Source organism: Sus scrofa, chromosome 4 (assembly GCF_054392235.1).
Source record: "Sus scrofa isolate SSC_HxYL_T2T_F1_AM1 chromosome 4, Sscrofa_HxYL_maternal_Yorkshire_Landrace_v2.0, whole genome shotgun sequence".
NCBI classification, from domain to species: Eukaryota; Metazoa; Chordata; class Mammalia; order Artiodactyla; family Suidae; genus Sus; species Sus scrofa.
Genome location: NC_139386.1, coordinates 56118228 through 56131443, shown reverse-complemented (window position 1 = coordinate 56131443; position 13216 = coordinate 56118228). Strand labels below are relative to the sequence as shown.

The window sequence follows — 13216 nt, the reverse complement described above, 5'->3', positions numbered from 1 at the left end:
AGCAAGAGAGGGTTAGATGACTTCTGATTCGTTATTGCTCAGATTTGATGAAGTCCTCTATTTCTTGACACATGACTTTATAAATATTGCCTGACCTTTAAGTGCACATGGCAGGTATTGGTAAAACCAGGAGAGAATGGCTAGCGAAGCAGATCCACAAGATTTCATTACCATACTCCACAATCCAAAGCCCAGGGCCAGCCTCCCATTCCATTCTCCTAGAACTTTTTTTTTTTTTTTTTTTTGCTTTTTAGAGCTGCACCTGCAGCATATGGAAGTTCCCAGGATAGGGATCGAATCAGAGCTGCAGCTGCCGGTCTGTGCCACAGCCACAGCAACTCGGGATCCGAGCCATGTCTGCAACCTACAACACAGCTCATGGCAATTCCGGATCCTTAACCCACTGAGCAAGGCCAGGGATTGAACCTGCATACTCGTGAATACTAGTCAGATTCATTTCCACTGTGCCACAATGGAAACTCCCTCCTGGAATTTCTTTATCAGCATACTGGGAGTGAAGCAGTACCTCAGATCAGTGTGAAGTAGCCAATCTGGAATAGGCTGGCATACCAATCCAGATTTGTTTATGAATTTATAGGGAGACCTCTAACTGAAAGAGAGGCTAGCCCAATGTTCTCTGGCTTGAGCACTCTCTACCAGTAAGCCAACTGCTCATGCTTTTTTTTTTTTTTTTTTTTGGTCTATTTACGCCTGCATCCAAGGCATATGGAAGTTCCCAGGCTAGGGGTCAAATCAGATCTGTAGTTGCTGGCCTACACCACAGCTCACAGTAACACCAGATCCTTAACCCACTGAGGGAGGCCAGGGATCAAACTTAAGTCCTCATGGATACTAGTCAGATTTGTTACTATTAAGCCACAATGGGAACTCCCTTGCTTGGAATTATAATCAGAAGTTCTGCTTGGAAAGCATGCGTTGTGAACAGAGAGTTGATTGAAGTTTCTGATAGTACCTGACATGGCCACGTCAGTGTTAAGAATGTACCTGTCACTACAGGCCAAGTTCGCTTCCAGGGCATGGCTGCCTTCTCCTGTGAACAGCCCTTGAATGGCACAACCAAGTTGCCCTCCAAGACTCCTGTTTTTCTCTGCTTACAGTGCCAAAAAAGTCTCTCTCAGATCTACACACTATTTTTCTTTGACTGGTTGTATAGACTTCAGTTATGTTCTAATCAAGACTCAAAAACCCTGAAACCTTCAGATTCTCTTAAGAGACATGGCATATTCCCGCCATGATAATTTTGTTTTTGATCTTAGAGTTAAAAATCTTAGAAGACCATCTGATCGGCTTATTTCTGACTTCTGCCTGGTTACTACACTTCTGTATTTTGTTGCCTGCTTCCTTAAATGGCCATCACCCAGCATTGGAGACTCTCAGACTCCAAGAATCACTTCCTAGAGCAGCTGCCTTCTTTTGTAGCCATTCCAGTGAGTTACTACCCTCCTGGTTTCCATTCCATTATGGATTTTCTGATGTGATTATTTCTCCTTAAAATATATTGCAATTTTGGCACCAAGAGCTCAATAATAGAAGGCAAGTTTTAATTTATAACTAGCAGTTGCTGCTTGGAATCTGTTTATGTTATTTAGAATATTGAATTGAATTGAGTTGGATCTCATTTGTAGTAAGGGATTTATAAAAGCCAGATGTATTCACACTGTCTATAAAAAGTGATTGGCTGAATAATTACTTAATAAACATGATCAGTGGTGACAACAAATACAGATTATTCCTGCTCATGAGACCTACTTTTCTATAAAATGTTATATAGCCTGCATTATCCAAATATTTTCTTTTACATTTTTTTTGCTTTTCATAGATGCTACATAAAAATATAGATGATCTGTATTTCTCTATTTATTAGTTATAAGTCTCAATCAGAGAAAAATAACAGAAGCACTTCTGACATTAAAGAAAGAATATTTCTTTAAAAGTATGAGTTTTTTAGAAGAACTGTAAATAAGGTATATTTATTCCATGTATTGCTGCTCTTATTTTATTTCAAAGATATTAATGCATGAGGTTTAAAATTAAATGTGCTTTCCCTGTAAATTAATACTATCCTTTTCATCTTTGTCAAACAGAAGGAAATTGCTTGGTTCAGTACAAACTAAGCCCATTTGAGTGGCTTTTTTGTTGTGTTTTTCAAAAATAGGCGAGATTGGGAGCTGAAAAAGCATTCATCATCAGGAGAATTTATTTTAAAAGCTTCCAAACTCCTTTACAGCCAGTAGATAAATTACCACTATTCAAGAGAAGGAAAGCACAATTAGTTTCACATTATACTAAACCAATCAGCCCCTTAAGTGACTGTTATCTTTGAGAAAAAGGCAGCAAGAATGTCACAGTTGTTTCTCCCATGCCTTTAGAAGCAAACAGCTAGCCTTTTCTCAGACCACAAGATCTACAGAAAGCAGGGTGAATATATTTTGCTGTTGTTTTTGGATAAGAATTATATTCATGGCTTGTATCCATATGGTTAATAATACCTACTTCACAATGCAAAGTTAATGAAACTTTTGTTTGGTACTAATGACAGGCAAATGCTTTAAAGCTTTATGGCAAGGAAGTACGACTTCAATAAATTATTTCCAAACCTGCCTTTCTTCTTTCCAAGATAATTATTTTTATGTAATCATTTACCATCGAGGAGTAAAGGAAGGGTTACGGAGAAATCATTCCAGGGGTAATGGAACACGCACAAAAAAAAAAAAACTGCAGACTGTTTTTTTCTTCTTAACAAAATGGATCGTTGCTAAACAACCATTCATTATCTCTTTTGAGATGAGCGGGATGGTGTAAGAATAGAGTAAATTAATGTCATCTGCCATGACTTAACCTGAAGAAACACAATGATTTGTAAACTTTACATACACAGCTGCTACAGCATTTTAAGCATCTTCTAGCTATAATAAGAAAGTGATCAATGGAAGCCTTGGAGGAAAGAGTGAGAGTGCAATGCAAGCATATAAAGAGCCTAGGTTCCTTCCTGCACACAGGTGTTATCCATCAATATCCCCCAAACCACGATGCCTTATGTTTTCATGTCAGTAACATTCTATAGGCTGCTTAATTATATTTATTAAGGTATTCATTTTCACATTGATAAGGGATAGTTTGGAGTATGTGCATATGGGAAGTGTATAAAACTTCCTTTACACCACACAAAAAGTAGCCTGCCAACTTTGAGCCATAAGTTCAAAACTTTGTGCTTTAAAGACTAATTGACTCCTCCCACATACACGAACACAGCCTGGAACTACATGAAAAACACAAAGAATAACATTTTCATCTCTAAAAATATATCTGTGGTTCATCAGTGCAGATACAGTTTAATTTGTGTGAGGAAGAAGAGAGGAAGGAGAAAAAAAAAGAGGGAATAAAGGAGAGAAGCAAAGAGAGAGGACATCAAAAGCTCAAAACGTACTTAGCCGCCCATGAAGGTTTCTCTCTTAGGGATACAAAGGTTTTTTTTAAAATGCTTTTAGCTAGAGAAAATACCATTAACAGTACATATTTTCTCCTTTTAGTTCTTTGATTTATAAAAGGTTTTTTATAGGGTAATCGCTCAAGATGATATTTTTTAATTTTATTGGGATATAGTTGACTTGTGTTGTATTAGCTTCAGGTTTACAGCAAAATGCATCAGTTATACATATACATATATTTAAATCAAGATTGTTAGGCATTTATTATGAGGATTATATTTATTGTAAGTAGAGAAAAATTTACAAAATATTTGAGTCCTTTGAAAAATGATTGTCCCTGATTAGTTCGTTAAATGCATTCAAATATTGTAAGTGGCATTTGTAAATTTAATATATACCATGTTTTTAAGTACCACATTTGTCTGGTTTAACAAATAAAATTTTTCTGAGAATGAAATGATTCTTAAAATCTAATAAGTTAAGTGTGTCTCTATGATGGCCTAAAATTATCTTAGACATTCTAATATCACACACAAACATAGATGCAGATGTAAGATTCAGACCACAAAATTGAAATCCTATGTCATAATCAATTCTGTTTTTTTTTATGGCCACACCTGTAGCATATGGAATTTCTAGGGCTAGGGGTTGAATCAGAGCTGCAGCTGCAGGCCTACACCACAGCCACAGCAATGCCAGATCTGAGCTACATCTGTCTATGCTGCAGCTTGTGGCAATGCCAGATCCTTAACCCACTGAGTGATCAACTGAGGGATCAAACTCCTATCCTCACAGCCACTATGTCTGGTTCTTAACCCACAGAAGCACAATGGGAACCCCATCAATCAATTCTTAATTGCATAAAACTAAGTGAAAATCATAAGACTATCATGCTAATAGACTAAATTTTCTGAAATAACACAAAAGTGTTTACAATACCAAATGTTCACAGATTTCTTAACACAGAAATATTAGTACTGTGGTTTCTGTTCTTGTAAATATCTATACTCAATGCTAAATCTTTCTAGAATTAAAAGATGTACCCACTAAGCATGATGACATCCAGTTAACTAAAATTATTGAGTTGTACTTCTATTTTTGAGTGTGAAAGTTGCACACCCAGAAAGGAAGAGGAAATACTATCCAGGTTCACTCAATACCTTCAGCTAGTGATCTTGGCTGGACATTTGACATGAAGCTGCAGATATCCAGAGCAATTTTCATCATCTCAACTGTCATGTCAGTCTTTTCCACAATCTCTATAACACAGGCTTCAGAACTTTAATATAAGGTCAAGTTATCTAATTCTCTGGCCACTCATAAGGGATCAACAATGTTGGGAAAGGCACCCTGTGTGTGCCCTCTGTCAGCCCTCACTCAGCCACCAAAGAATGGGCCTTGGTCCTGGAATATTCTCTCACTAGGAAATAAAGAGCCCACATAGCCCATGTCAGTCTTATCACTTTGTATGGAAGTAGTTTCCCTGCTTTAAGCTAAGTAAGTGTTTATCCAATTCTCTATCAATGAACATTTAGGTTACTCCCATGCCTTGGCTATTGTAAACAGTGCTGCAGTGAACTGTTTGTATCTTTTTGAATTATGGTCTTTTCTGTACATATGCCCAGAAATGCGAGTGATTCATATATATGATGGAATATTACACAGCCATAAAAAAGAATGAAGAAATGCTATTTGCAGCAACATGGATGGACCTAGAGAATATGATACTGAGTGAAGTAAGTTAGAAAAGACAAATATATGATATACTATACATGGAATCTAATAAAAATGATACAAAAGAACTTATTTACAAAACAGAAGCAAACTCACAGATTTCAAAACCAATCTTAGTGATACCATTGTGGAAACCATGGAGGAGGGAGGAATTGAGAGGATGGGAATAACATTTACATACTACTCTATAAAACAGGTAATTAGCAAGAACCTACTCTATAGCACAGGGAAATCTCAATATTTTGTTATAATCTATATGGGAAAAAAGAATGGAGATTATATGTATGACTGATTCACTTTGCTGTAACCCGAAACTAGTACAATATTGTAAGTCAATTATACTCTGATAAAAAAAATTAACTAAATAAGTATTCTTTTGCTCTGCTTAAGATTGTACCTCAGTGATCCTCAGACATGCCCATACCTTTTAGTATTTCAGACTCCATGAGAAAGGGTTCCTTGTCCTTCTACTGCTGCAACAGGGATTTTCATAGGCCAGTTGCCCTCCATAAGCAGAGAAGAGACTTGCTAGCCATAGGGACCAGCACACCCTGTTAGAGCTGTAAAGTGTTATTCTATCCAGTGCTCAACTATGTTAGAGTTTCCTTGACAACTTTTGTACCCAAATTCAAAGACAAAAATGTTTTTAGTTCTCCTCTGGGATTGAAAGCAAGGAGCAGTGCAAAGTATTCTGCTTCCTCAATATTGACAATTGATGCGTGATTTTTTCTCAACAGCAACTCCCATCCAAATTGATACATTGATTTGCATGTCTTTGAACCTCAAACTGTATACATAGATTTCCCATCTAATGCCCAAAATCCTTTGATGTTTATGGATAATAGGTGTAATTATATTTTTTTACCTAATAGAAAGATCTGGAACATGGTAGAGTTCTAGGATAAGTTAATGCCTTTCCCAGCTCCTGAAATCTTGTATATTTTATCATCATATTCATATTCAGTTCCTCAATTCAGTTCTTCAGCCAATTGAATTTTGACTCATATGGTGTTTTCTGCCTCATGGTTTTACCATGAGTCTTTCACTGTCCTTCCTGCTTCCAGATTTCTTCTTTTCCAACCAAGATTGTGTAACTCAGATCAGAGCCCTGTATTGGCTTTTTCTCCTATCTTGGGTACATAAGGCTTAAGAATGCATTGTTCAAAGCTTTTTCCAGAGGAAAAATATCCTATGGTCATTCTTGTTAGGGGCAATAAAGATTCATGGCAACCCAAATCTCTTTCCTTAGCTTAGAACTTCAAGTCATTCCCGCCTGACCTGGACAAGAATTCGGTCGAAAAAAATTGTTGCTCTCAGACAGCAAATTAGCTGTATTTTTTAAAATTATATCATTATATAAATATAAATGGTTTTAGTACTGTGTACAACAAAGGACCTGAGAACTTAAACTTCTCAAAATTATTTGTCCTAAAGATTTAAGACTTTTTTTTTTCTTGTCTCCTTACCCCTTCCAGGGCTGCTCCCGAGGCATATGGAGTCTCCCAGGCTAGGGATCTAATCCGAGCTGTAGCCTCTGGCCTACACCAGAGCCGCAGCAACGCGGGATCCAAGCCGCATCTGCAACCTACACCACAGCAACACCAGGTCCTTAATCCACTGAGCAAGTCCAGGGACCAAACCCACAACCTCATGGTTCCTAGTCGGATTCATTAACCACTGCGCCATGAAAGGAACTCCAAAGGTTTAAGACTTCTTTTATCCTTCTCCTGATTAAGCCTTAAAATATAACATATATTTATATACACACAGACATCTATACATCTCTCTCTATATATAAATATATATAGATGCTATCAGCAATGAAACATAAATCTATATATTTTAAAATGTTCTTTTTTTTTCTCAGTTTCTACAGATAAAGTGATCTGAAGTAATGAAGGATGCCATGAAAGCAGAAAAGAGAAACTGTGACAACCCCCAGAAATGTGAAAGGAGGTTTCTTAATGGAGAGCAGCATCTTTGGTTCAATTTATAAAAACCCAAATAAATAACATGGACAGTATTGTTCAATTTTAGGAATTCCATTTCTTCTATGTTCTAAGCTGTATAATTGTCAGGTTTTTATGGTTTAGATTGTAAATGTGTTTTTCCCTTTGCTAATTATGCTTTTTTTTAAGTCTTAAAACGTGAAGGACATTTATGAATGGTAAGGGAGACACTGTATACAAATGTATATTTGTAAAAGCTATTTTTATGATTAGCATGTTTTACTGTTGACCATATATAAAAGTCAGGTGATATTGCAATTCTACATTTAAAGCTTATTTCCAAAAATGTCTTGTAAGAAAAGATGCATTGTATGCTAGTTTTTATAATTTATTTTTAATTTATAGTTTAAAGTACTTCAGATCATAAGGAGAAAATACTTGAAAAAGTTATATTTCTGCCCTCAATAAGCACCATTTTTATTAATAAAGAATGCACATATTTCAGATGTGATTCGATAGTTAAAGGACTGTTGCTTTGACCTGTGATTAAATTGAGCATTCAGTTTTGCTTGACTAAACTGAAATGATTCAATTAATACCCAGTACTTTGGTCTAAGTAGGAGATCTTATGGACAGGTTTTAATGCCAATACAGGTGAGAACCAGATTGGCAAAGAAGATTGTCTTGTCTTTGGATACAGAAGTCCAAATCAGTGCATACATCACTCATTTCATCTCCTATTGCTAGGAAGTCTCCATCCCCCAGCATTGCAAGTGTTTTCCAGATGCTCTTAGCTGTTGTCTTGTGCTGTGGAAATGGAAGAAACCATCTTCACAGACTGTAGGAGAATTCAGCATATAATTTCTTAATAAATACTGTTTCTTTTAAAACAAAGTTGGTGTGTATCTTTCATTTGGGATGTACTTAGTTTTAATACCAATAGGAAATTTTAAGTCATTAACAATGCCACAAAATCCGTGCAACAATGAAAGTAACATAAATTTATCAATATGCATATTATATAATCTATATACCTACACTTTTCATGGAATTACTTGTATTCTGAAACATATTAATTTGCCATTTATTAGAAAGCCAGATGGCCCTCAATCCATGACAGAAGTCACACTATGATGTATATTTCTAGAAGGCATGTTTTTATCCAAATATAGAACTTATTTCAGGATAGAAAGCAAAACTACCTGAACATAAATATTTATACTCTACTCAACTAAAACTCTGCTACTACGTTACTGCCAGCTCCTCCTTAAAGAGCAGAGATGAAATATATATCATCACTTAGAGTACTTTGTGGGTTTAAGCCAGCTTTTTTCAAAGAAATTGAGGGTCTAAAATGATTTTTATATGTTTTGTCTTATTTTTCTACTTTAGTTTCTTTAAAGTGATTTACCCCTTCCCTCTATGTCTTTCAATTATAAGCTAATGAAATCTTATACAATTTCATCCAACAAAGAATATCAAAAGCCAAAATTCTGAAGAAAAAAGGAATTAGAATTCTGTTATTAAAGAAATTGAATATACTACATTTTCTTATTTAAAGCTTTTAGCAATTTACCTACACAATCCCAGGGTCTGGATCAGGGATGTGCTTGCTTTTTAAGGGAATATGAAAACCACAATATAGCATGCTGGTTTTGGCCATAATGAATGTTAGAGAAATTGTAATTGCTGTGATTGAATTCTGAAGCTGTAAAGAACCAGTTTTTGGTTCTACAAGGGAAGAAAATCAGCAGAGTGATGTCTTGGTTTATTGCCAAATAGATGCATTTGCCTGGGATAATCTGATTCTCCAGAAAGGTAATATTGCAGGTACTATGTATTAGGAAAATACACATGTGGATATTTTTCCAAACTTTCCATTGGTCTGTCCTCATGGTAGTCAATAAAAAGTCTAGCATCTATAATCTTGCATTATCAGAAATTAAGATCATCATACTTTCTCAGATAGTCATTAACTATTCTCAGAATAAAATGAATAATTCAAACACATAAAATAATTTTTGTTGTTGGGGATAATTTTCTCCAAACAGGCCTTGAAGTATGAAACCTTGAGTCTTTCCTTTTATTCATTACCCATTTGTGGATTAAGAATTTCTTTTGATGACAAAGATGAAATAAAATATACTCTAGGTCAACAAAATACAGATTATTGGGGATTATAATCCCTGAAGATTTAGTTTAATAATTTAAAAGGAAGGTTTTGAATGATGAATAGGGGAGTGTGCACTTCTAACTCCAAATAACATCAGTCTCATGAAGGAAAGAAAAGAATATTTCTTGCTGCATTCAATTCAAAAAAATTTGGAACAATAAGCCCACTGCCTGGGAAGTAAGGTAAACTTGTCACTGGTGACAATAGGAAGGGGAAAATACAAATTTTGCTTCCATTTTCTACAAAAGAATAGTTTTCAAAACAGAAACACACAACAATATGACACAAATGAAACAGAAGATAGGTAAAGAGGAACCTATTTTAAATTAATTAAAGTTCAGAGAATAAGAATTACAAATGCATATGACTGTAGAGGCCTGATAAGAAATATAAAAGTAGGCCTGCCGTAAGTTAGTGGACATTAAATGCAGCAATGCTGGAGTTCCCATTGTGGCTCAGCAGAAATGAATCTAATATCCATGAGGAGGTAGTTTTGATCCATGGCCCCTCTCAGTGGGTTAAGGATCTGGCATTGCTGTGAGCTGTGGTATAGGTTGCAGATGTGGCTCAGATCTTGTGTTGCTGTGGCAGTGGCATAGGCTAGCAGCTGCAGCTCCAATTCAACTGTTAACCTGGGAACCTCCACATGCTGCAGGTGTGGCCCTTGAAAAAAAAAAAAGAAATTGGTGCAACGATGCTGATGAGAAGATCCTGCTGCCTGCCTGATTCAGAGATGCAGACATGGATTCGCCAGTTTTCCTGATTTAGAGAAGTTCTAGAGTTTTAAATGAGATACCATATTTTATTTTGTTTCAGTATAAATATGAAGATGAATGAAACCATAACTGTGACTTATATCCAAGATTTAATAGTTGCAAAACTTAAAAAAAATGCTTGCAATAATGAGAAATAATAAATTCAGGGTTACCTCTGGTGATAAAAAGAAGAAAGAATAGAATAAGTGTATTCAATAGCATCCATAATATTTAATTTATTAGAAAAAATATTTGAATCAAGTGCTTTGAACCAGTGAGTTCCCTGGTTGTCCAGTGGTTAGGAATCAGTGCTTTCACTTCTGTGGCCCAGGTTCAATCCCTGGTCTGCTGAGATCCCATATCGATCCGCTGTACACCAGAGGCAAAAATTAAAATTAAAAAAAGGAGTTCAAAAAAAGGGGGGGTCCCTTTTGTGGTTCAATGGAGAAAACCCAACTAGTATCCATGAGGATGTGGTTTCAATCCCTAGCCTTGCTCAGTGAATTAAAGATCCAGTGTTGCTGTGAGCTGTGGTGTAAATCACAGATGTGGCTGGGATCCCATGTTGCTGTGGCTATGGTAGAGTTTAGGAGGCCAGCAGCTGCAGCTCTGATTCTACCCCTAGCCTGGGAACTTCCATATGCCCTGGGTGTGGCCCTAAAAAGAAAAAAAATAAATAAAAGGAGTTCCTATTGTTGCTTAGTGGGTTAAGAACCTGACACAGTATCCATGAAGATGCAGGTTTGATTCCTGGCCTTGCTCAGTGGGTTGAACTTCGGGTGTTGCCACAATCTGTAACACGATGCGGTTCAGATCTGGCATTGCCATGGCTGTGGTGTAGGCTGGCAGCTGCAGCTCGTATTCGACCTCTAGCCCAGAAAATTCCATATGCTGCAAAATGCCGGTCTTTAAAAAAAAAAAGTTTAGAACCAAATATATATCAAACTAAATATAGATTACATTGATATTCATTTTATTTTCTCTATGTTTTTGTCAGTTTAAACTACTTCAGAATAATAAAAATATGTGATTTATTTCATAATGTTTATACATAGGTAGAGTAGAGATGTGTATAATGATGACACAAAGATAACAGAGAGAGAGGTAGAAATGTGGATCTTTGAATCCATTAGGAGGCTTCAAGCTTGTGATCTACCTTTTCTAGAGACGTTCATATTTCTAGAAAAGAATATGACTTAGAGAAACACTTCTAACATTCTAAACTGTTCTTGAAGAGGAGGAATTTACAAGTGAATTTCTTAGTTATTAATGAAAAGTCTTCCTATCAGCCCTTGAGATCTTTAGAACTACCCTAGGAATCTATGGTTCATGCAAGAATTTCGGGTGCTTGAGCATACAAAATAGCCCCAATGTTTATCTGCTGCATCTACAATAAGGACTATGCTTCCCTGTCTTCATATCCTATATAAATGGTGCCTTGTACATAACAGGTTATTTCTCCATAAATGTCTGGGGAATGAAATGAAACAAGGTGTGTTCTGGGGTCTTGCCTTATTATAAAAAAGTTTTAAACTATAATTTGTTAGACAACTACTATGTTCTGAGCACTGCACTAACTTTACATGCTTTAACACTAATGCACACAGGAAAAAAGCAAGATAGCATGCTTAGCTCCAGTATCCAAGCAAAGAGTGGATCACTTATTCAGTCAATTCTTTATTGAGTACCAACTCTGCTAAACACTGTTTCTGGCAATAGGGGTCCAGCTATAAATAATGAAGATTGAAAGTCCTGTCCTTGAAAAGCTTGTACCATTCAGGGGAATGACACACAATAGACCAATTAAAAAATAAATGCATAGCATTGCAGATGGTAATGATGATAAACAGAGTAGAAAACAAAGCCAGGAGGGAAAGAAAGAACGGAGGGAGGTTTAAATAGGCTGATCAGGGAAGGCACCTTGGTGAAGAAGCATTTGGGCAAAGATGTGGAGTAGGTGAGAGGCTGACCCATGGGGACATTGATGGTTAAAGTATCCTGAACAAGAGAGACAGGAAGCAAATCCCCTGAAGGAGGAATGACCTTAGTGTATTCAGGAAAGGCAAGGCTGTGCAGGTGGATTGGAATAAAGGAGGGAAAGAAAAGTGGATGAGGCCAAAGAAAAGCCAAGATTTCAGGTCACAAGCGCATAGAGGGAATTCAAAATTCCTTGGTTTTATGATGCATTTGATGGGAAAACAGCGGAGGATTTTGAGCACAGGAATTATATGATACAACTTAACAGTTAAAGGCATCATTTGGGTTGCTAAGTCCAGAATAGATTACAGAGAAGAAAAGAATCCATAAATCCTTGCATCCTAGCTTGATAAACACCTCTGTGAGCTTGGCCTGTGACTAGACTTGTCTGATCAGAGTGGAGAAGCCTGTTCATTTATCAAATTCGTGTTCAGCCCTTACTCTATTCCATGAATGTACTTGACAGTGGGCATGCAGTGGTAACACAGACACAGTCTCTTTTCTCAGGGTACCTGGTCTAGTGAATAATACTGGAAAAGAGCTGAATAAAGATAGAATTAAAAAGTTTAAAATGATATTGCAAATTAAAATTAACTCAGAGTTCTCGTTGTGGCTCAATGGTAACAAGACCGACTGGTATCCATGAGGACGTGGGTATGATCCCTGGCCTCACTCAGTCATTTAAGGATCCAGCATTGCCATGAGCTGTGGTGTAGGTCCCAGATGCAGCTCAGATCCGGTGCTGCTGTGGCTGTGGTGTAGGCTCGCAGTTATACTCCGATTTGACCCCTAGCCTGGAAACTTCCATATGTCTCAGGTTTAGCCCTAAAAGACAGAAATAAAAATTAAAATTAAAAAAAGAACTCTATGCCAAGTTCTATTCCTTATAGCTCTGATGGAAGTGGATTAAGAAGAGTTTTTTAAATTACATTTGTTCAGCCAGCTGAAACAGAGAAGCATAGATGCCCCAAAGCATAAAGCGCAAAGGTTGGATTTACCACAATTTTTTTTTTTAAATGACTGCACCTATGGCATACGGAAGTTCCTGGACTGAGCTGTAGCTGTGGTAACATCAGGATCCTTTAATTCACCATGCTGGGCTGGGGATCAAGCCTGCACCTCTACAGCAACCCTAGGCACTGCAGTCAGATTCTTAATCCACTGTGCCACAGCAGGAAC

General features: G+C 36.7%; 1 protein-coding gene across 30 annotated transcripts in view; it reads left to right on the top strand.

Annotated features, from left to right (window-relative positions):
• Positions 1 to 8026, top strand: part of RALYL (RALY RNA binding protein like) — a 765932-nt gene extending 757906 nt beyond the window's left edge. For all 30 annotated transcript variants that reach the window (XM_085021182.1, XM_085021176.1, XM_085021187.1 and 27 more), the window contains one exon: positions 7051 to 8026. In XM_085021182.1, coding sequence (XP_084877308.1) covers positions 7051 to 7068 — 18 coding nt within the window. In that variant the 3' untranslated portion in view covers positions 7069 to 8026. The remainder of the gene's footprint in view (positions 1 to 7050) is intronic.
• The last annotated feature ends 5190 nt before the right edge of the window (positions 8027 to 13216 follow it).